Source organism: Durio zibethinus, chromosome 9 (assembly GCF_047325235.1).
Source record: "Durio zibethinus cultivar Kanyao isolate XHJ-2024 chromosome 9, ASM4732523v1, whole genome shotgun sequence".
NCBI lineage: Eukaryota > Viridiplantae > Streptophyta > Magnoliopsida > Malvales > Malvaceae > Durio > Durio zibethinus.
Genome location: NC_143170.1, coordinates 5386401 through 5411087, shown reverse-complemented (window position 1 = coordinate 5411087; position 24687 = coordinate 5386401). Strand labels below are relative to the sequence as shown.

General features: G+C 31.1%; 3 protein-coding genes across 6 annotated transcripts; 2 read left to right on the top strand and 1 right to left on the bottom strand.

Moving 5' to 3' along the window:
- The first annotated feature begins 29 nt into the window (after positions 1-29).
- On the top strand, positions 30-18475 carry LOC111309100 (RNA-binding KH domain-containing protein RCF3). 3 transcript variants are annotated; one of them, XM_089765681.1, is made up of 9 exons: positions 30-219; positions 13469-14371; positions 15630-16103; positions 16404-16652; positions 16819-17073; positions 17363-17442; positions 17647-17755; positions 17856-17982; positions 18088-18475. In XM_089765681.1, exons 2-9 carry the CDS (start codon positions 13673-13675, stop codon positions 18105-18107), a joined length of 2013 nt encoding a protein of 670 aa, XP_089621807.1. In that variant the 5' UTR covers positions 30-219; positions 13469-13672; the 3' UTR covers positions 18108-18475. The 3 variants fall into 3 exon arrangements, 2 of the variants coding, with proteins under 2 accessions (XP_089621807.1, XP_022763690.2); XR_016345094.1 differs by lacking the exon at positions 30-219 and having other exon boundaries at positions 13332-14371; positions 17363-17495; positions 17590-17755; XM_022907955.2 differs by lacking the exon at positions 30-219 and having other exon boundaries at positions 13332-14371.
- Positions 1211-5838, bottom strand: LOC111309106 (uncharacterized). 2 transcript variants are annotated; one of them, XM_022907976.2, is made up of 11 exons: positions 5599-5838; positions 5303-5501; positions 5013-5095; positions 4748-4848; positions 3979-4074; positions 3626-3679; positions 2831-2979; positions 2546-2663; positions 2086-2173; positions 1706-1888; positions 1211-1615 (listed from the first exon to the last, which is right to left on the bottom strand). In XM_022907976.2, the coding sequence occupies exons 1-10, from the start codon at positions 5714-5716 to the stop codon at positions 1722-1724; spliced, it is 1173 nt and encodes a 390-aa protein (XP_022763711.1). In that variant the 5' UTR covers positions 5717-5838; the 3' UTR covers positions 1211-1615; positions 1706-1721. The 2 variants fall into 2 exon arrangements, with proteins under 2 accessions (XP_022763711.1, XP_089621808.1); XM_089765682.1 differs by having other exon boundaries at positions 1706-1885.
- A 550-nt stretch (positions 18476-19025) lies between the features above and the next one.
- LOC111309086 (Tetratricopeptide repeat (TPR)-like superfamily protein) lies at positions 19026-23227 on the top strand. Its single transcript, XM_022907938.2, has 9 exons — positions 19026-19224; positions 19439-19678; positions 19998-20271; positions 20966-21116; positions 21237-21459; positions 21542-21633; positions 21797-21932; positions 22340-22671; positions 22912-23227. The coding sequence occupies exons 1-9, from the start codon at positions 19178-19180 to the stop codon at positions 23160-23162; spliced, it is 1746 nt and encodes a 581-aa protein (XP_022763673.2). The 5' UTR covers positions 19026-19177; the 3' UTR covers positions 23163-23227.
- Positions 23228-24687: the final 1460 nt, after the last annotated feature.

The following is a 24687-nucleotide window of genomic DNA, read 5'->3' as shown; positions in this document are numbered from 1 at the left end:
CTGTAATTGTAGGGATTAAACTGCATTTTTACATAAATATAAAGAGGGCGGTCCAAGCATATTAGGATATTCCAGGGGTATAAGGTATATTTTTTCGCATAAAGTTAGAATCTAAGTTTCCTGTTTTATTGTCTTTCCATCTCCGCTTCTTCTTTCCCCATATTGGCTTTGAAGCAAACGATTGACGGTGCTAGGATGCAATCCTCAAACAACTTCCAGGTACGTTCTCTTTCCCTCTTATGTAATCTTTTGATCTTGTTGTATATTCAGTGTTGCCTCCTCAAAACTGTTCCTCTCGGGAAATTGTAAACCATTTCCAATTGCTTGGCAATTTGGTAGTCTGTTTGAAATAATCCCTGTTCTTCGTTACTTCACTGGGAAGTTATTAAGATAATGGTATGCTACAGTTGAACCTTATTTTTAAGTATTGAAATGCCCGCAAAGCAATAATTGATTTTTGTTTTCGTGTAATTTGATAGAAACGAATAGTCTCTGAATAAATTAAATTTTTGTTAATTTATATTTGTTTATTAAATTTTAAAAAAAATTTATAAATATTTTTAAATTCATTAATTAATTGAAAAATTTTATGAATATATTTAAATTCATTCATATTCAATTCATTTATGGGTAATCTATTTTTCCAGATATTTAGTATTATAAAACACTAATTAGAGAAAAAGATAAATGTATAAATGGTAGTAAAGGTGAGCAAAAATCTATTTGAATCAATTAAATTGATCAAAATTGAGTAAATTTAGTTTATTCAATTTGATTTATTTGATTTTGGTTATAATTGATTTTTTAAATTAATTAAATTGATTAACTCGATTGATTTTTTATTTTTAAAATAGATAATTGAACTAACTCAATTAATCAATTTTTTAATAAGTAAAAATAAAAAAATTTATATAAATATTTTTATTTTTTATTATAAAATATTATTAAAATTATTTAATTTTTTAGTGATTTATTTTAAATAATACTTGAATTTGAGTTTTAATGAATTGAATTTATAATTAAATAATTATTCATAAGAAAAATAAAAAAAAATAAAAAATTAAGTTATTTAATTGAATCAACAAAATTGAACTAATTTTGATTGATTCAAGTATGATCAACCTTTTAAAAATTTTTGATCGTTTTAATTATTTATTGAATAAAAATTAATTAAATCGATTATTAATTTTTTTAAATTAAGCCAACCGAATAGATTAATTGCTCACCCCTAAATGGAAGCATGCACGGGACACTTATTTTCTTTTCGTTCAGATACAATGTCACTTGGTATAAGAACCAAATTGGTTTCCTTTTATGGTCGTATTTATGTATTTGTGTTGGTTCATACAAAAGCAACTCAGCTTCATCTTTCTCTAGTATATAGAATCAAGAGGAGGACAGGAAAGAGCATCCCCCACCACCTTAGCCTTCTCTTCCACCGGGTGATCTGCCTCGAGTTTGGCTTATATTGATCTCCTTCATTTACAAATTTTGGTTGTCTGACTCTTTGTTCCTTTTTTTTTGTTTTTGTGTACCTAGGTTCGCCAATAATATAGAAATAAGCTAACAGCCTAGCCAAAGGAGGTCGCGCCACAATGGCAGAAATTTATGAAACCTGAAAAAAGAAGATACGAGCAAATGAGTCTCAGTTTATTCTATTCTAAACCTGCTTTTAAGCACAAGGAAAGATAAACTCAGAACTTACCAGTTAAAAAAATAGACTATGTTAGGGAAGCTCCAACTCTAGCTGGTTTTAGCCTTCGTAGAGCACTTCTTCCATTCTTTAACGCCATCATAAATAGACTGAATAGATATAATAGGTAAAAGTGGAGCTTTCCTAAGATTATGTTGGTTTCCCCCTCTATCGTCGTTCTGCTAGAAGCTCCTGCTAGAAAATGGGAGCAAAATTAGACACTAAAAACGGAAGTAGAATTTCATAACTTTCAAGTGAATTCAAGCAACTATATCTGTCAGATCAGATAGGATACCCAAGCATTTAGTTAATAGATTAGAGAGGAATACTAATGATTTATTGCATTAAAGACTTTCTGCTAATCCATCTTTAACTTTAAGAAGAATACACACCAGAACTTTTCTTGGGGAAGTTGTTCCAATCATGCGGGCTCATCTTCATTTCAGATGCCTTTAACAAGTCGAGAAGAGCTTGATTAACCTGAAAATTAGTGAATAATTCAGTCTATAAAGGTTCTTTCCACAGGCAAATGCAATAAAATAAAACCTATAAAAATTTCGGTTGAGTTATATTTCTACTAATGATGGAAGAACACCAATTTTGTCAAGTTAAAATTCTACTCTCATGAATCAATTAATCATTTACATGCCAGAATATTACTTACTGTCCATAAGTCTACAAGCTCAACATGTAGTTTTTGTTACTCTTTCTCAATCAAATTCAGTCTTATATAAACATGTTGAACATTTGAAAGTTCTTTTTTAGTGCTCTTCCACCATAGGAAGATTCTCAAGGTGAACATTCATGATGCCTAAATCAAGCGGTTGACTTCACTTAGAGGAAGAGAATTACCTCTTCTATCCTCTCATGACTTACTAGATGCCCTCCATGAAGCTCTACCATTCTGGCAACAGGCTGTAGCTTCTCTGCAAGCTTCCTTGCATGATTTATTTGAGCAATAACATCTTGCCTACACATATACATTGAGAGAAGGTTAAATTCGTTGAGTATCATACATTTCTCAAGAGATGATTATGATAATATATAAAAGACATTAGTAGAATGTTGTATATCCTAAGAGAGTTTGAAAGTATATGTATGATAAAAACTGTTTTCAGGGTCATGGAAATGTAGTACCTGCCGTGAATGACTGATACAAGAAATCCACATGAATGGATTAAATCAATTTCTTGTTGTGTCATTTTATGTGTCCAGCATGCATTGATTTGACCATCAAACCCATGGTTAGATTGCATGCCACTTGCTGTTATGCCTTTTACATATTCCTGCCACGGAGAAGCAAGAATCTTGCTGTTAGCATCCCACAAAGTTGATCTCGGGTTTATTTAACAATAATATTGCTGCAAAAACTTCATAGGAATGTCTTCTTATGAGCTGAAGAGTTAACATCAATGCTTCTGTCAATCAATGATCTAAACAGATAGTTGACTAGGTAAACATTTGACAATAATTTTACGAGGGGAGTGATAAAAAATTTTAAAAAAAATGGCAACCTAGTGGGATACGTTTGATAGATAATCAGGTAGGTATGGTATCATCCTTGGGATAAAGCCAATGAGGAGTATGTTTCAGAGCATATTGAATAGGGAAAAACCATGATGGTTTCCTGCAACTATATTTCGGATGAAGTATATTTCAGAGAGCATTCAATCAAGAGCAAACGGGACAGCTAGTTGCAGCTTTGATATGCAGAAAAGATTTGCAACTCTCTAATATGTTGCCTATCTAATTGGTGCAGTATCACGTATCCATCATCAAGAAAATCAGACCATCCACTCAAGTCTCAAACAGATATTAGGAACTTTTTTATTACCAGGTTACAGTGAACAAGGAGTAAATTTATCAGGTCTAATTGATTAATATAATTGTCATTCAATGGCCAGTACAACTTTCAGCTTCAGTATTTCTTACTTGATACAAAATTGCTCTTCTAGTGTTAGATCCAACGTACTCCTCAAGATATTCCTGCAGTCATAAGTAACATGAGACTTTATGAGTTGCCCTCGTGCATTAAAAGAAAAAAAAAGCTATATTCACTCATTTCTTTCTAAAAAAAACCAAGGTGTATGATCGATATTTATTCAATTAGATATTAAATTTGACCTTATTTGACTAAGAAAACTCTTAATTTGGAATTGCAGGTCACTTGTACTGCAAGTTATGAAACATACGCTAAACAAAAACCTCACTGTCATTACTTGGTCGAATCGTCCTCATCCTGGGATTCACAAGAAAATGATATTGTTATTAAAGAACACCATTACCTTTGAGTAGTGCGTGTCTAAGTCAACCGCTGCCCTTTGCTCAGGAGTTTTTGCCTTTAAAAAACGAATTGCAATGGATAGTGTTTTGCGGTCAAGCTGCAAGAGAGTAAAAGAAGTTCATCACTGTCTCCTGCTAATATAACTTCCAAAAGAATGAAAATGCATCTGGTTTTCAGCCGAGGAGAATTAATTAACTTTATATCAAGATGAGAACTTCATAACTAATTACAAATAGTACTAAAATCAAAAGATTGATCAATGACCAAGAATTAACTTTCTTTCTCTGTTATGTTTCTTTCTCAGCAACAAAGATACAACAGTGAGAAGTGATACATCGAGGAGTCTTCCTAATTCTGACAGGAAGTGCTTAGCAGATTATGATCAACTTTAACTACAAGTTTTCTTCTTCTTTTTTATTTTTTTTATTTTTATTTTCCCCTTCAGATGGTTTTGATTTCCAAAACTGAAAAGTGATTCCCTATACAAAGTAGCAAAATCTATCCTCTTTATATTCTACATTTTAGCAAATGATTCACAAGTGTATCATAATCTCTACAGTTTTCTTTAGAGTTTCTTAACTGTGCCAATAATGGATATATATATATATATATAAACTTATCTGATCAAGTTGATGATTGAATGAATAAAGAAAAGAAAAAACTCAATTGCCTATTACTTGTTTGATGGGACTAAACACCGATGCTTTATAATTCAAAATGAAATTGAAGACAAACTGCAGCTCTGAAACATTAACAGAGGATAAAAATACCTTTGGGAAACATTCAAAACCTCCACCTGTTACATTAAGTAATGCCAAAGAAAGAATTCTCTCAGGCACCATTGCCGCCATCTTACAAGCAATCATAGCTCCTGTTTTCATATAACAAATTCAAGCAAGCTTTATATTAGAAGAAGATTACCATTTTTTCCTAAAAAAAGAAGAACAATTGCCATCGATCCAAACAATGGAAGGTCAAAGATTTCTCTCGTACTTATCGCATTTTTGCAATGAAAAGTCCAACTGACTCACTCACCCATTGAATGCCCGAAAACATGGGCTTTCTTCCATCCCAGATGATCCAATAAGGCAATTGCATCTTTGGCCATAATTCTTGTCCTGCATTCAACATCCAGAAAACAGGAGAGGGATTGAAAAGTTATAACAACTATAACCCACAAAAACAGGGAAAAAGTATTCAACCACTTCAATTATTAAATTACATTAATGGACAAAAAAACAGGAAAGGGGGGATTTTGAAAGTCAAAGCAGATTAAACATTGGCTGCTAACAAAATTTTGAAAGGAGAAAAGAAAAAAGACTTACGTATAGTCGGATTTTTTGGTGGGGACGGAGCTCAGGCCCATCCCACGATTATCAAAGGCACAAACCTCGATGCCACCGACCTCATTGTGACCTCCGCCATGTCCCAGATCAATTGCCATGGTTTCATCGTCGTTGGGCCTATCGGTTCCGGTCAGTCCCTTGATTTGTGGGCCCCATGAGTCGTGTGTCCCCGCCAGTCCTAACCATTCATTTGCTGAAATATCAGCGACCCCAAAAAAAAAAAAAAAAGATATAATCGAAATATAACAAAACCAAAAAAAAAAAAGTAAAGCGACCTATGATGAGGAGGACTTTGACAGGGCCGTGACCGTAAGTCCGATAAAAAATCTGGACGCCATTGTTTAGAGATGCGTCGACTTTGCCCTGCGTTATTCCCACCTCGCAAAACGGCATCGTTTCTTGAGTGGATGGACAGGATATAATTTTTGCCTTTTTCTTTTGTTTTGATTTATCTGCGATTGTTCAGATTCCTATTTCCACTGCTCCAGAAAAGAAAACGAAGAGAAAGGGTAGACGATGCACATTTATACAGGCATGAACATCGTGGTTGATCAGCATTTGTGTTTGCCACGTAGGATGGTTGGTTGGCGCATAATTGGTCAAAGACATACTAACTCAGATAATTGGTCAATGTCATAATCCAAATTTAATATTCCTATACATAAATATTTGGTAGCCGACTGGTTGGCCAATGAAACCTTGACATATGCTTCACGATTACAAACAAATTCATCATCAGAAACACGATGATTGTTTCTTTTAAGGGCCATTGGCCCACCTTTATCCGAAAAGGAAAATTTTTTTGGTGGCCGAACAATCTGTCTTGTTATTATCTATAACAATATGTGAAAACAAATTCCAGTAAACGCTGTTCATTTCAGATCCTTTACATGAATGATATTTGTTCACTATAAGAAAGGAATTTTAAGAGCTATTGAGGGTATTTGTGATAAATAAGAAAGAAAAAAAAAGCACAAAATTATTAAAAAAAACCTTATCAAAAGTATTATTTAAAAATATTTTAACTATAATAAGGAAAAACTAAAAAAGATGTGGTTCCCAAATTTAATTAAGTTATAATATATAGAAATTATTACTTTAAATTTCCAAAGTCATATGATCGATTGTTAATTCATTATTTAGCTCTTACATTTAATTGAACTGAGTAAAAAAGATTGCATTATTAATTAATAATACAAAATATATCATCAAAGCTATTTTTTAACTTGAAAAATGTGGTTGGAACCAAATTATTTGAATAAGAAATATATGGATTAGTATATAAATTTGAAGGCACAGAAGTTTACTTTTGATTAATATATATAAGTAAAAACAAAAAATATAAAAAATAGAGAAAAAATAAATTATCATGTGTCCAAAAAAGAGAAATATATTTAAAACATTTCCTTCAAAATCACCCCCACCCAATTTCATACATTATTCAACCCTCTAATAAAATTTTATATGTCATGTCAAGTGTCTTTAAAATTTAACAATCTCACATTTGAGGACAATTGTCATAATGCATTAGTTCGAAAACTCAATCGTTAGACGTAAAATATTTAAAAATTATAAAAAAATATAAAAAATTATTATCAATTTTTTTAAAATGTGATTAATTATCCAAAAAATTTATCTTTTAATAAAATAATAAAATAAATTTAAAACTTTATTAAAAAGATAATTTTGGTCAACAAAAATAAAATCAAGTTTGAGAGTAAATTATGCATGAAGAAAGATTAACACTCCCACAGAGCTAATAAAATTATTACCAATTAATCATACATTATTTGTAATTCTAGGCAAAAATGGTTTTTTTATATTAAAATTAATTATAATTCCTTTTGTTTGTAAGAAATAAAACTAGTTCTAAAAAATCATTATTTAAGAATATTATGAAAATTTTTAAATTAAAAAAATACTTTCAAAATCTCTTACATAAAGGAAGAATCCAAAAATAGTTTTTTCATTTAAAATTTATCATAAGATTATTTCTAAAAATAATAAAATAATATTCTTTGTATATGATAATTATTAATGACTTTCTAACATCTTAGTAGAGTATCAATCAATTATATTTCATAGAATACTATTTTAATTTTATTTATTCAAAATAAAAAATTTTAAAGATAATTTTCTTATATAGTAAAATTGAAAAAATAATATAATTAATGTTACGCGTCAACAAACATATATATGAATTATGACTGTAAATATTATTCTAGAAATAAGATATATGCAGATGATGGTAAAATATGAATTTATGAATCGGACTCTCAAATATAAAGAGATCATGTGAGTTCTCTAACATCTAGATAGAGTTTGGATGCGACTATTTATATTTAAAATCTCATGTTATTGTTTATTATTATTGATTCTTAAATTTATTATTTTAAGTTATGAAAATATATGAAAATTCATAATGAAATAAATTTTCTTTAATATCTCATCATTTATGCAACATTCGGGAATAAACTATTTCATAAAAGGTTTTCATACAAATCCTTAAAATTTTAAAACAAATTTGGGGTTTTAGGTAGTTTTAGGTTCAAATTTTAAGAATTTATGAACATTTCTAATAGTTTTCAACATCTAAGTAGATTTTCAGAGAAGTTCATTTATATAATTCTTTTAAAAAATGAATTTTTATCTTTATTTGAAAGAGGTTTTGTTTTTCATAATTTCTATAAAATAATTTTTATAACTAGTTGGAACATGCTCATTTTATAATTTCTAAAAATTAATTTTATGTTTTATACATTTCCTTTTCCATTAAAATTTATTATTATTATTTAATATTATTTAGTTATTATTTTATTTTTATTATTTAATAATTTCTCAACATCTAGGCTGAATTATTATTTTAAAATTTGATTTTGAATCCCTCTAATATCTAGGCAAAAACTTAAATTTTTAAAATTTATTTTATATTTTTTAGAAAAAAATTACCATCAATATTTGTTATTACCCATATTTTTTAACTATCCTTACTATTTTTAACCCTTATTTTTTAAAAAAATAAATAAATAAAATGAATTAATCAATCTACACAATAAAAAAAATCTAAAACATTAACATCTATCATTAGCAAAAAATGAATTAAACCAAAGCTATTGTACGCTACCCATTCCATTTTCTTATACTTAACAAGGTTTGTTCTTTTTTGCTTGATTTTTTTTTTTATTATTATTTTAAAACCAAAAAACTTAAACAAGTGGGGAACTCCATTCTTATGAATTCCACGACAAAGATTCCAAAGGTGGGATCATGAAAATATAAACTAACCAAACAGATTAAAAAATATCTAAACTTTCCCACAAGTGACTACAAGCAAACAAACTAAAAGTAAATGACATATATAAAAAATGAAAGGTTTGAAGTTAACTTCTATGAACCATTCCCATGCTATGACTTGGACAAGATGTTATGAAACAATCTTACAACAATGGCCCCTACATATAACTTTCAATGCCCATGAAAACCAATATTCATTCATTACAAAATTCTTTCGTCTTACTTTTTTCTTTGTCATTCGAATGACTCTTCTCTTCTTTATGTTTATGGTTGTTCTAACATTTTTTCTCTCCTATTTTTATTTTTGGTTTTGTTTTTCCTTTCATAAAGATCTTTTTTTTGGCCAACCCTTTTTCTCCACAAAACCCTCCACCAGAAGCCTTATTTTCACTAAAGATTTCCTCTCTCTTTATAGTAAACGGGAGCCTTTTTTACAAAGCTTTGTCATTTGTCTTCTTTTTGTTTTTTTTTTGTTTTTCCACTTACCTACAACTACCTTGGCCAGCCACTGCTCCCTCAAAATTTGTCTCCCACCAATGCCCTTAGCCTGTCCTTCTTGTTTGTCCCTTCAATACACAAGTCTCATGGGGCTTGTCTTTTCTCTTATTTGTTTTAATTTAAACTTTTTTTTTCGTGCAACCTTTAATCATTAGATCAATATTCAAAAAAAGATATAATGGTCCACATTATTCACTATAAAAGTTAGATTTCTATAGCCCTTAAATCAAATAAAAATATCATTTTATCCTTAGTATAAAGTTTTTAGTATTTAGGTCATTTTCTTAGAAATCAATGTTTTCATGCTCATTTTTTAGATTTTAAAGCACAAAAAATCATGAAATATTATGAAATCGAGATATAAAAAGTTTCATGAAAATCCGAGCTTGAAAAAACTAAATTACTAAAATACCCTTATAAGGGTATTTTAGTAATTTCACATTTTTCGTAGTACTGTTATGATTTCAAATGCATAAAAATCATTAAATATTATGAAATTAAGATTTGAAAAGTTTCACTAGAATCCGAGCTTGAGAAGATCAAATTACGAAAATACCCCATAAAAGATATTTTAGTAATTTTGCACTTTCTTAAGTGCAACAAAAATTTTTAATGTTTTAAAAATCTCTAAATTAAATTTTAAATCACATCGATTCCATTTATATTGTGAATTTTGATAATTAATTTAACCTCTATTCAAAATTTGCATAATTTTGATTTTGTTTGATTGGATTTAACCTGAGTTGATTTTAGATTTTCAAATTGACTAATTTGTGGGCTCTTTATAGGTTGTAAATGATAATCTTGAATGATCTTCACCATGTTTACAAATAAGCCTAAGGTCAATCATGTTAAAAATGCTTTAAACAAAATTCGACGTCTACAACAATTTTATTCTATTATATAGATATTGATTTTAAATATATCAATTAATATTTTAAAAAATAGATTTTAAAATTTTTTACAATTTTATTCTATTGTATAGATATCGATTTTAAAAATATCAATTAATATTTTTTTAAAAATATCGATTTTAAAAATTTGTAGTGTTTTAAAAATCTTCAAATTTAATTTTAAACCATATTGATCCCAATTATGCCGTGAATTTTGAGAATTAACTCAGTTTCTATTCATTTTGATCAAATTTTATGTAATTTTGACTTTGTTGGATTGTATTTGACCCGAGCTGATTTTGAATTTTCAAATGAGCTAATTTGTAGGTCTTTATAGCTTGTAAATAGTCTTCTTGAATGGTCTTCGCCCATGTTCACGAATGAGCCCAAAATACTTTAGACAAAATTCAGTATCTACAACAATTTTATTCTATTGTATAGATATCGATTTTAAAAATATCAATTAATATTTTTTTTAAATATCGATTTTAAAAATTTTTAGTGTTTTAAAAATCTATAAATTTAATTTAAACCATATTGATTTCGATTATGTTGTGAATTTTGAGAATTAACTTAGTTGCTATCCATTTTAATCAAATTTTACATAATTTTGATTTTGTTTGACTGTATTTGACCCGAGTTAATTTTGAATTTTCAAATGAGCTAATTTGTAAGCTCTGTATGGGTTGTAAATGGTCTTTCTGAATGATATGCACTCATGTTCACAAATGAACCCAAAGTCAATCAAATTAAAAATGCTTCAGACAAAATTTGATATCTACAATAATTTTATTCTATTGTATAGATATCGATTTTAAAAATATCAATTAATTTTTTTATACTTGAAATTATCTAGAATTGAAATCTTAATTATTGGATTGTTTTTAAATAACCATAAAGATATAAAATAAAGAAAATAAAGAAGTTAAAAAATTTTCTATCATCTATAACTTATTTATTTTAACAAAAACTTATAATTGTGGTATTTTTCTCTTAAATTCTTTAAATGTTTTCATAAAAAAATTTATAATTTAAAATATATTTAAAAAATCATACTTTTAATCAAATATTTTATAATTTAAAAACAAAAATAATGACACCTAAAATGCAACAAAAACAACTAATACCGACAATTTAACTTTCATATAATACACACATTTTAATTCTTTAATCTAAATTATTTAATAAATAAATAGAACTAACTAATTTCACACGCAGCGGAAGATAGAATTCTAGTTAAGTTGAATATTATCTCCTATTATTTATCATTACTCTTACTTCATGTCATGGATAAGAAGATTCTAAGTTTCCTTTCATTAATTTATGATTGTAAATTGAAAACCTAAAAAAGGGTTAACTGAGTCAAGATAGAAAACTTAGTGTTTATCTCGATTAGTTTATATAATTATTTTTAAGAGGAATGATAATTTAAAATTTTTTTAAAGCATTCACTTATAATATATATAAATTGTGATAAATTTATTAATTTTATCGATAAAAATATTATCTAGAAACAAATTTTGAGGATATACAAGAGAAATTTTTTTTATAATTTTATTATTTTTCAAATTTCAAATGCCTTAATTCACCACTTGAATCTGTTTATATTTAAGAAATTATATTTAATAAATTTAAAATCTAAATATTTGCACCTGCAGTATTTCTCTTATTCTTATGTTATAGCTCTTATGTATATAAAGGGGATTAATGTTATTAATGGTCAATGAACAATAATAAAATATTTAATATGATATCTAAATTTTAAAATTTTTTAATATGATATTTAAATTATGAATTAATTAATTAATATGATATTTTAAAAGTTATTTATCTATCAAATTTCATCATTCGAAACGGATTACAGTAAGGACGAATATCACATTAGTTAATAAATTCGTAATTCAAGTATTATATTAAAAATTTTTAAAATTTAGATATCAAATTAAATATTTTATTATAATTTAAGTATAATTCATACCGTTTAAAAAAGATTAAAAAAAAAAAAAAAACAAAAGCAGAGATAGGGAAATTTCACTGGCATCAGTTTTCTTGATTTTCAATATTGTTTCCTTTTCATATATATATGTTTTTTGGCTACTAATTTTGCTTTGTCGTGGGTGCATAGGTTCTAAAGCCTGTTTTTCCTAGAATGGAATTCATTTCGAGATGAAGTTGAGTTTGATTTTTAACTTTGTCCAATTTTTTATGCTAGTTTGTGAATTTATCAAAAATTAAAAACTAAAAATATTAAAAAAATGATTTAATTCTTTAAATAATTATATGTAAAGTTATTAAATTAAAGGTAATAAAAATATTTATAAGTTATAACTTATAATAAGGTTTGATTGTAAAGTAAAAAATATTTTTTTTTTAATTGAGTGACATTATATTTATAGTAATATTATATTAAATGCGGTAGTTAATAGTTAAATTGAAAGTTATCTGAAAGATAATCATTTTGTTTGTTTAAATGCAATTTGATTTTTAAAAAATGTTATTTTTTAAGGTACAATACTTAAAATGAAAATAAAAAATGCACTTGAAGATCTTATTGAACATACTTAAATTAAAAACTAAAAAATGAGAAAAAAATTTAATTCTTCAAATAATTATATATAAACTTATTAAATGAAAATTAATAAAAATATTTATAAATTCTAAGAAGGGTTTAATTGTAAAATAAAAAAATTGAATTAAATATATTTATAGCAATATGATATTAAATAAAGTAGGTTAATAGTTGATTCATGATTTCAAATGTATCAAAAATAGTAATTTTTTTTTTTGTTTTCTCCAAAATTAGAAACTAGAATCATGAAATGAAGTCATTTAAGTGTTGTTTTTAGATCTTTTAAATAAATAATGGGATTGATTTTGATAAAATTAAAAAAAATAATAATTATTGTAACTGTAATTAAAAAAAATTACTATAATTACAATTAAAAATAATTTAATAAAAATTTTATGTTGAATGAATTTTATTAAAATTAACATTTAAATTCAACTGATGATTTATTAAGTTTAATTGCACTATATTAAAAGTATAATAAAATTCAAAAAAGTATAATAAAATTCAAACCCCTACTTAAATTTTATTTGAATAGGCGTTGGAATTGATTATAATAAGATTAAAATAATAATAATAATAATAATTATTATAATTAAAAAAATATTTTAATAAAAATTTTATACTAAATGTTATTAAAATTATTATTTAAATTCAATTAGTACTACAATGTTACCAATCACACGGTAACAGAAACGCGATGGAATCCAAACTTGCCCTTAGTCATTTATATATTTGTCCACAAAGGAAGTAAAGTATCCCAAGTGGAAGTGGAAGAAGAGCAAAAGTCCTTGGCAGCTCATACTCCGTATGACTGATAACAGCTCTCCTCATTAGTCATTTCAGATTCTCCACCTCCAGTTAGGTTTCTCACGAACACTTACATTTTCTCAGAAATTTCCCGAGAGACAAACGGAAGAAAGAACTGAAGAGACAGTCAGACAGGCAAAAAGAGCAAAGCTTTGCTACTCTCAAAACCCTAGACCCGATCCATGACAAGGAGCAGAATCATTATCTGAAACATTGACAAAAAAAGACTGAAATCGTTTCGAATCGAAAGTTGAGGACCTTAAAAAAGCTTGAGTTTTAGTGTTGTAGATGGAGAGATCTAGATCCAAGAGAAACTATTACTACGACCAAGACTATGATGGAGAGAATATGGGTAGAACAAAACCTCGGTACAACAACCATCAGTACCTACCCAATAGTCACCGCCACCGTGGCAACAATCCCAACAACAGCAACAACGGCCGACCTCCGAATAAAGGCGGTAGCGGCGGCGGACAAGATTCTTACCTTATGGTCACCACAAGCTACCGCATTCTCTGCCACGACAAGAAAGCCGGGGGTGTAATCGGCAAGTCGGGTAGCATTATCAAGTCCATAAGGCAACACACAGGCGCGTGGATCAACGTCCATGAGCTGTTTCCTGGCGACGAAGAACGCATCATCGAGATATCAGACACGCGCCGCCGTGACCCTGAAGGAAGAATGCCGTCGTTTTCGCCTGCTCAGGAGGCGTTGTTCCTTATACATGAGAGGATTCTGGAAAGTGATTCGCAGTTTGGGTTTGGTGGTTGTGAAGGAGAGGAGGAGGATTACGGAGGGATGGTGAGAGGAGGAGGGAATAGGGTGGTGACGAGGTTGGTGGTTTCGAGGATGCATGTGGGGTGTTTATTGGGGAAAGGAGGGAAGATCATTGAGCAAATGAGAATTGAAACAAAGACTCAGATTAGGATTCTACCTAGAGACCATACGCTGCCCCGTTGCATTTCCATGTCTGAGGAGATTGTTCAGGTCTGCAACCGATTGCATTTGGATTTGGTTTTAATGCACAAAATAAATGGGGAGTTACTCAATACTAATTCATGGGGTTTTTAATATTTGATATGTCCAAATTCAATGGCTTAATGCAAATGATTGGGCGGTTAAATGCTTATTATATTGATTAAGGGATTTCAGGTTTTGATTTGGGATTGTTGGGCCCGTGGATTATAAGAGTTATTAGTGTGGTCTTGCATTGCTTTTCCCCTTAGAAGAAACCTGGACGACTATATATTAAGAAGCTAATTACTAGTATATGTCATTGCAGCGGTCAAAGTGCTGCTTGTTGAACCAATTTCTAAGCTTTAAACAATATCCTTTGCTGAAACAAACACCTATTCTCTCTTCCACTCTGCTCTGAATTAAAGAGGCTTAAGATCTTCAGAAGGTTTTATTATTGATTTACTTTATATATTTAGCTGATGTAATGTTTCAAATTTCAAATAACTCCAACTACTGGGGAATTTCAAATTCTTTGCCCTGTTTTGATTGCATGCCTACGAATTTAGTTCTATCTGTTGTGTTTTCAATTTCCTTCAACTTGTTGCTTCATGCATTGTGCAATTTTTATCTACTTTTTTCCCTAGATAATTGGATTGTTGGGCGGGAGAAATGTTTGTGTAATGTAGTTTTTCCTTTAATAATAGCTCAATGATGGAATATTTCATGTATTAGAAAGCTATCATGTTTGCGCGTAATGTTTTATGTTGACATGCTCAAATCCTTTTTCTCTGTTATTTGAATGAATCATCCTTATCATATACAAGTTCTTTTGGTTTCATCCCAGCAGTTACATAAGTATTCTTTGCATATTGTTGATTATCAATTATTGATATGAATGCTGAATAACTATTATGTTCTTCCACTTTATGGCGTTTGGCTACTCGACCGTGTATCTGTGATTGCTGACAAAGCAGTCTGAATCTAAGTATTGTATGCATCTGAGGCTGCAAATGGGTCAAAAAAGTTTGGTTCAGATCCATATATCTTAAGTAGTGTCCAACTGTCCATGCTGCATTGCAAAAGAATGATGCTCCTGATTATGCTTTTTACTAGGAGTGGTTTTGCTACAAAAAATGAACATTCTAGAAAGTTTTTTTGGTTTAACATCTATTCGTGATATTCAGTTTGAACTTCAATTTTTCCCTCCTAATTTCCCTCTGGTGGAAGATAATAAAGTCAAAATGGCTTTATGATATGGTAATTTTGTCTAATGTTGTTTAACATGCAGGTTGTTGGTGATGTAAATGCTGTAAAAAATGCTATAGCAATTATTTCATCGCGCTTAAGGGAGAGTCAACATCGTGACCGAAGTCATTTCCATGGACGAATGCATTCACCGGAGTGGTTTTTCCCTGATGATGATTATATTCCACAGGTAAACAATGCGTCACGTAGGTCATCTATGGATGGGTCGACTTTTGGTTCACGAATGTCAACTACAAATTACAGAGGCAATAATTATTCCTCACGTCCATCTGGCTTCATTGAAGCTGGGACTGCTCCTATGGCTGACAGTGTACAGCCTCTTTATGGTGAGGATCTTGTGTTTCGAATACTTTGCCCTATTGACAAGGTTGATAGTGTTTTTGGAGAGCCAGATGGCTTAGTAGATTTACTCCAAAATGAAATTGGTGTGGATGTCAAGGTTGCTGATCCTGTGGCTGGGTCAGATGAGCAGATAATTACCATTTCTTCGGAGGAGGTACTACCATCTCTCTATCTTTGTTTCTTGACACATGGCCACATTGGTGGATGCTTGTTTGTTTGGCCTATAAGGTTCTATTTTCTCTTGTTTGTCAGTCTTTTCCTTTCTTTCTCTTTTTTTTTTTTTTTTGGTGATAAATTCCATCTAACTTTGGCCTTTCAAATTAAATCTTGTCATTTAAAATGTTTAAACACTTGAAAGACGTTTAAAAGACAAATTGTTCAATTTCTTCTGAATTTTGAACAATGCGTGGTCATAGGGGTTTCTAAAATATCTTTGCTTTTTGTTTGTCCTTAGGGTCCTGATGATGAGTTGTTTCCAGCTCAGGAGGCTTTATTGCATATCCAAACTCAGATTGTTGACCTTGTTCCTGATAAAGATAACGTTGTAACTACTAGGTTACTTGTTCCATCGAGTGAAATAGGATGTTTAGAAGGAAGAGATGGATCACTATCTGAAATGAGAAGATTAACTGGTGCAAACATACAGATCTTGTCGAAAGAAGAACTTCCTTCTTGTGTATCGGGACCTGATGAGATTGTACAGGTTTGCTACTTATATACCTTGTTCTTATTAAGCATGGAGATCTTAGCTTCCTGGTGTTTATTGAATCCAGGTTGGAAGGATTCTGTCAAGTTTAATAAATAAGGGGTGGGATGTTTGGATTGATTTACCTTTTATATTCTGAATAGCATTTTGATATACTCTACAGATTGTGGGGGAGATAAAGGCAGCTCGAGATGCTATTGTTGAGATCACATCACGATTGCGAAGTTATTTATTTAGGGAATTCTCTCAGAGGGACACTTCACCAACACCTCCTATATCTGTAACTATTGGAAATGTTTCAGGACTGGAGAATGCTTCTCCAAACTTAACTCCAGCTCGTGATAGTCAAACTTCCAGTGGACCTCCTGCTGGAGCCTATCAGAATGTGCAAACTTTGGCGACACCACCATCATTAAAGGTTGTTTTTATGCTTCTTTGATGTTAATTTCGACTTTCCTTTTACTGCATCATTGTTAGTATTTGTTTTTCTATGTTGCTTATGTAGTCAAAAAATAAAAAACGTTATCCAAACTTAACATCAAGTTTTTCTTTAGCTTCTTAGGATGAAAATCTTTGACTGTTCTTCGTTGTGCACAAAGTGAACAACTTGAATGGGATACATAATTAGTGACTTATCTTGATAGATTCACAGGGCCTTCTTCTGAATTCTAAGAACATCATTATAAGAAGTTAATTCTTATTTACAGGAAGTAGTGAACTCTGGCATTGAAAGCATAAAGCAGGCTGAAAGTGAACGCCGTGAAGATGTACCAAGTGCAGTTAGCAGGTGTCTAAGTTTTTAATTATTTCACTCTTATTCGGTCCTTTTTGATAATGAAGGTTGCATCACAATCTCTATGTCTTTTTGTTATTAAGTATTAATTTTTTAAAATTTTATACTTAAATTAAAAAGTTTATTTCAATCTTTTACCAGGATTTTAGAGGGCTCTTCCGATAAATAATGCTTTTCTTGCATGTAATTTTCTGTTAGAATCCCTGTACCACTTGTTACTAGGAGTACACTTGAAGTTGTCATACCAGAGCATGCAGTTCCCAAACTAATAACAAAATCAAAAAACAAACTGGCACAGATCAGTGAGGTAAGCAACACTCCTTTCAACAACCTATTTAATTTATGTTTGCTCTGGTTTAATCTAGTTTCAAATAATTCATCTCTTGGTTTCTTTATTTTGGTTACAGTTGTCTGGTGCCAAAGTGACTCTGGTAGAAGATAGACCGGATGACACACAAAAGATCATTCAAATATCAGGTACTCCAGAGCAGTCTGAGAGAGCCCAGAGCTTGCTTCAAGGCTTTATATTGAGCAGTAAGTCTCTCTTTGTATCAGTATGTTTGTGCATACCTTGTATGACTAGTCCACCTTGTTCTTGTAAAACTGGTGTCTCACTTGGCTTTCTCTTTTTTGATTCAGCTCTAGAGGATGGACCTTAAGCTACTACTGCTAGTATGCATGCTAGAACTCGAAGCTGTCTGTATGGGGACAGTGCCGATAAGATTTTCTCTACATAATCTGTTTCTCCAGATGTATAATACTGGAGTGTAAGGAGCTCGGTGTTCCAGATCATGTAGGCATAAAACAATTTGCATGTCTTCACTTAGCGGCTGTTATAGATTGAGACTGTTCGGAAGGGCGAGAGAGCTCCATTGTAAATGTAACATCAGGAGCTCTTGTCCAAGTTTTTCTTTCCTGCAATGCATCAATTTTCCTGAATGAAGAAAGACTAAAGTTGATTTTGTTGTTCAAAATTCTGCTTTGCCATTGCATCTATCAATGTAAGTACTTGAAATTTCAGATTTCATTTTGCTTGGTTTTTAGTAATCTGTTTTAAACCACGTCAAACATTATCAACTGTCTATCATTTCAACGAAGAAAAAACGGCATTATGCTGACAGGTTATCAAAGCCTGGTCAATCTTATTTGTTAGAAACTTGGAATGGAATTTTAGTTGGATTAGACTACTCTTTAGTCTAATGGAGTCCGATAAAATATTAGCATTTTTTTTTTTTAAATACATGTTATTTTATTATTCTTCAACTGTCTTAACAAATTGATTACTAATAAAAGTTATAGAAAAAACAAATTTACGAGATTTTGCGAAAATTTAGAGTATAAATTTAAAAATTTTGGATTCGATATAATAATATAATATAATTTAATTTAAAATTTAATAAAAATTTAAAATATTTTTAATATTTAATGTATTAATATAAATTTAATATAATAATTTTTATATTTTATATATATATATATTTAACACCAAAAAAAAAAAAAAAACGTAAATCGCCAGCATCCTACACGTTTTTCTTTTAAATAAAATAAGCAGACGAGAGGACGATAATTTTTATCTTTCGACCCATGAGACAGTCACTTCCCTAACCTCAGCCGCCTTCGTCATTTCAGGCTCCGGTACTAGCCCAGTTAACTTCCAAAAAAAAAAAAAAAAGCTACCAAATTGGGACCGTCTCTTCTCTCCTCTCATTGCAACTCTCTTTCCACTTTCATGGCAGCTTCTATCCTTCTCTCTTCTCCCTCTTTCAACATTTACAGGTACCCTCTGTCTCTTTATATCTGCAAAATTTTTCGAATTAATTTTGGATTTCTTTATCTGGATTTTGTAATATCACAAACTGTCGTGTCGGTCCTCGCTTATTCAACTCTAATCTTTGCATAGTTGGGGCAAAAAAGAAGGAACCCTTTTTGAGAATCAATGTTCAGTTACTTTTGCCCTTCTTAGTATTCTTACCTTTTACAAATATTTCAGGAAAGGCCAACTGTCCCTAAACTTGCATTCACAATGCTGGCAGCAAAACATCAACTTCATCTCAGTATCTCTTCAAACCCACAAACCCAACCTCAAGCTTTTCATGATACCTGCAATTCCAGCTGTCACCTCCCGGTTTTCGTTGAAACCTTTTGCTGCGGTTGGCTCATTAGGGCCACATGTCTCGCCTCACCAAAATAGTGGTGCTTCTGGTGTTTCATCACAAAATGGCTTCCACAGGTGGGAACTTTATCTGACTTAACCCATTATTTTTGTCCTTTTATTTATGTTGCTGCTTCTTACTTTACCTTTCTGGGAATGGGGCATCTGAAATTCTTATGTTTCTGGCTTGTGGGCTTTTCCTTAAGTGATGTAACGTTAAAAAGATTAGGGCATTGGTTCCAAGTCTGACCAATGAAATGATCTTGACATTGTTCTGATTTCTTCATTAGCAGTTTATTGTATCATTCTCCAGCAAACCTCTAACTAACGAGTCTAATTGAGAAGCTGAAGAACATTGGCAATGTTAAAATTACTTCCAAGCATCTGTTATTAGCAGGTCTAAAACATTGTTTGACAAAGCAAGTAACTCGTCGGATGGTGTGAGTGAATTTGAGAGACAGCTGCAAGAGTTATTTAATGAAGTCAAAACTTTAATTATGACTGGGAACAAGAATGATGCTGTAGACCTACTTCAAGCAAATTATGAATCTGTAAAAGAACAGATGAGTGCAGGTGCTAAAGGCATGGAAGAAGCTGCTATTCTGGATGTAATAGCCTTGGGTTACATTGCTGTTGGAGAATTGAAGTTTGTACGGTCTCTGCTCAATGTGGTAACTGACTTTTTCTTTGTAAACTTAAATTTCATGTTTTTGACGCTTCTGTGTTATATGGACATGGTAGTGCTCTTGGCTACTAATAATATATTTTTGTGGTTGTGGATTGCTTAATCAAACATTTTACAAAAGTTATTAAGTTTCATGAAAGGGAATGGAGAGTTATTTGTTATTGCTTCTTTTATCTTATCTGATCCAATTGTATACTTGTTAGGATGAGTGGATTAGATGATGCTAATGACCAACATATACAAACTGTTTGTGGACAATTATGCACAGATATCATGAGAGCCATCCTAGACATTCTTTTTTTTCCAAGAGAGATAATTCATGATAATGGAAATAAGGCATCGGAATTTTAGTCTTCAATTTGTTATAGTTGGGGAGCTCCGTTTCTTTTTCCTCATTTAAACTTTGTAAGTATTGTACTAGATAGATGTTTCCTTTTTACCCTTTTTTGGCTTCCTTCTCTTCTTATATTCATAAATTCACATGTTAATTGTATGTGCGGTAAATAGGTTATAAAGATTAAATTCCACTGTTTGCTTTGTCCAAGGCACAAGTGATAGATAAAAAGAGTTCTGACTGTAATAGCAACTACTCATTGATGTAATAAGCAATCATCAAGAGAGAATAAAACCTTTTCTTCTCTTCTCCTCTTTTCATGGTGTACATATTTTCTTGACTGCAGATTAATGAGGTTATAGATGATCAAAAGGATGATGAACCCCTTCTGGACTCTATACTTGTGCATATGGGAGGTATGTATTCAACTTTGGGGGAGTTTGAGAAATCCTTGCTTGTCAATCAAAGAGTTACGGATATTCTAGAGAACAAATATGGTAAGTGCCTCATCGCTTTTGCCTATTTTTCCACAGTTGACATTGCATATGAGGTTCAATTGTCCTTTCTCTAAGTTGGCTTCTGTCGATGATTATCTCAAAATGCATGTCTTCTCCTAGGGAAAAATAGTGTTGTTCTTGTCACACCATTGTTGGGAATGGCAAAAGTTCTTAGTTCTACTGGGAAAACTACAAAAGCAGTTGATATCTATCATCGTGTGATACGCATCTTGGAACTAAGTAGAGGTTCTGAAAGTGAGGATCTGGTTGTACCTTTGTTTGGTCTTGGAAATCTTTTAATAAAGGAGGGCAGAGCTACAGGTGCAGAAAACCTTTTTATTAGGTTAGTTAGCATTCCATTCATATTGAGTTGGTTGTGGAGAGTTTGAGTTCGTTGTTCACTTTTTTTTTTCCCCATTTTTCAGAATTCTAAATATATATACAAAGTTATATGGGGAGAATGATGGAAGAGCTGCACTTGCTATGTGTTCCCTAGCCCATGCAAAGTGTGCAAAAGGTAGCTTCTGTAATCTCTCTCTCCAGTCTCCCCCATCCCTTCCCAAATAAATAAAGGATTTTAAGCATTCGGGCCATTGCATTGATTTTCAATCATTAAACATTCTCCAGTAATTCAAAAACCTAATTGCAAGTATAGTTCATTTTGCCACTGTTCTTTTCAGGGAATGCAAATGAAGCCATTGATTTATACAAAAAAGCTCTCCAGATTATAAAAGATTCAAGTTATATGCCTTCAGATGATAGCATGATGGAGAATATGCGGATAGATTTGGCAGAACTACTTCATATTGTGGGAAGGTAAGTTGGATGCAAGGTTTGGACTAAAAATCTGCATGCATTCAGTAGATTTTAATGCATGATTTTCTCAAGCCTTTATGATAATTCCATCTGTAGATATACCTGGATGTTTCTTGGATGGGGAGCACTGTTCATATAGCATAGCATCTATGATTAGTCTGAAAAAAAAAAATCAAGTGGATGCTGCGTGCCATTATGCCTGCAAAATCTAAAGGTGTTTTTCTTTAAAGAAAATCTTACTCAGAAAGCAAAAGGAATTTAAGTGCATCAGGATTCAATTCAATTATCTGATTATGCAGGGAAAAAGTTTAGCATGTCTTATTAGTTAGTCTTGTGCTTGCACTTCATATTATAGAGCTTTGGTAAAAGGATAGTCTTACTTTATGATGTAATTTGTCTGCTGGCAGAGGAAGAGAAGGTCGGGAGCTGCTGGAGGAATGTTTATTGATCACTGAGAAGCTTAAAGGAAAAGACGACCCCAGCTTAGTTACACACTACCTAAATCTTGCGGCATCATATTCACAGTCAAAAGATTTTGTAATGGCTGAACGCTTGTTGAGAACAAGCTTGGAAATCACAAAAAAGGCTGCAGGGCCTGACAATCCATCCATCACTTTCCCAATGCTGAATCTTGCTGTCACTCTTTACCATTTAAAGCAGGATGAAGAAGCTGAACAAATAACGCTTGAGGCTTTACACATCCGCGAGAAGGCATTTGGAAAAGATTCTCTTCCTGTCGGTAAATATTACTAATCCCATTTATTTCTGCCTGTTTCCCTTTTTTTCTGGATAGGTGTTGTTTCTGCTGAGTTTGATTAACCCAAGTATCATTTAATCTGAGCTGGTTTGGTGGTTTAGCACATCTTGATGATTTTAAAGAATTGGAACATCATTGCAAAAGAATCTATTGGAGTTATGGTCCTGAGTGAATCATGATTCTGCTCTTATAAATTTGTAACGTCCATTGATGTAATGGCAGGGGAGGCATTGGATTGTTTGGTGTCGATTCAGAGCAGACTAGGGAAGGGTGAGATGGAGTTACTGGAGCACCTGAAAAGAGTTCTGAGGATTCAAGAGAAAGAGTTGGGGTATGAGAGTGAGGAGGTTATAGCAACCCTGAATAAGCTTGTATTCTACTTGGATAAATTAGGGAAGAAGGATGAGAAATTTCCACTTGAAAAAAGGTTGTCCAGGCTTAGGATGAAATACAAACAAGTTGTTCAATATTAATAGTTGTATATGACATATGGATTTGTCATTTTCCAGAAAGAAGAAAACGGCATATTCTTGCTCAAGTGTTTAAGTTGTTTCTATAATTGACCAATTATATATATTTCTGTATGATAACTGACGGAGAATATGGTACTAAATTTAATGTTAGAGAAATAATAATATTTTAAAATATTATGATAACATTATAAATTATATAATTTTTTTCTGCAATTGTATAAATTAAAAATTATGCTATAAAAATTTGAAAAACTAGGTTTTTGATGCTTTTGAACTTTTGGGAGCTCCTTGGACTTTGAAGTGCCAAATGAAACGGCATACAGGTTTGTCGTTTCAGACGCTATTGGTCTTACCTCTTAACCTTGAATAACATAAGCCTCGGACAGTCACGGTATACTAAATCGGATAGAGTGCAGGGCAAGGCCATGGCGTTTGCTATTTCCAACCCAACTTGCATTTCTTCTTCTATTTCACCTCTACTTAAAAAAGGTAAAAGGTTCACCCATTTTTCACCTTCCAATTTTGGTCTCACCATTTACTTTGTAAATTACATTTAAATTCCATTAAGTTGGATTTTTTTTCTAGGTCTGACTCAGGCGAGAGTATGGGCTAATTCATGGTGTCTCAACCCCAATTTAAAGCTTACAGGTTTATATTTTGAAACTCATTTTTACTACCCGAAAATATTTTTAATTTTCTGATAAATGAGTTTTTTTTTTAAGGTTGTTTCCCGGTTACAAAGTGAGGGTGGTGGAAAATCTTTGGCGCCGGAGAAAAGTGGTTTACAGTTTTATTTGCTTTTTATTTCTAAATCTTTGTTTTCTTGTGTATATGATAATTGTTAGTACCAATTTAACGGTAAATTGAAATTTTTAAATAAAGTGGAAGAAAAGTGAAGTGAAGTTTGAACTTTTCTGATGGATTTTTTACTTAGATGAATGGTGAAGATTGAAGAAGTGTTTAATTGGTTTGAAATTTGAGATGTCTTTACTCATATCTAAGAATTTGGATTAGCTGATGATACTGTTTTGTTTTATGGGACAAAAAGTTTGCCAAGAAAAGTTTGATGTCTCTGTTGAAACCTCTTAAGTTCAATCTAAGTCAAATTCTGTGTTGGAGACTGATTGTTTTTTGAGCATTCATCCTTTTTTTCATTCACAAATTTATGAACATAATGCAATTCCATGCTAGAAATACAGTTTAGAGATTGACTGAGTATCTTGTAATAGGCTCTATCTATTACTCGAGCTTAGAATAGAAAGCCTTTCTTCGGTTTCTTTCTGATTCAAAGTTCCCAGAAATTTCAATTCGGTGTTGGTGGTATGGATGGTTCTTCTATTAAATTCATAATGACTAAAATATTCCTCTTAAAAATATTTTTGTATCTTAAGAATGAAACGAATATTCTTCTAGTCTCTGCATTTCTGAATCTGCTTCTTGTTGCTTGCATTTCACGAAAAGTGGAATGTTTTAGGAGTTGAGTTATAAATAAATGTTAGTACAAGTTTTACATTCTCATACATGG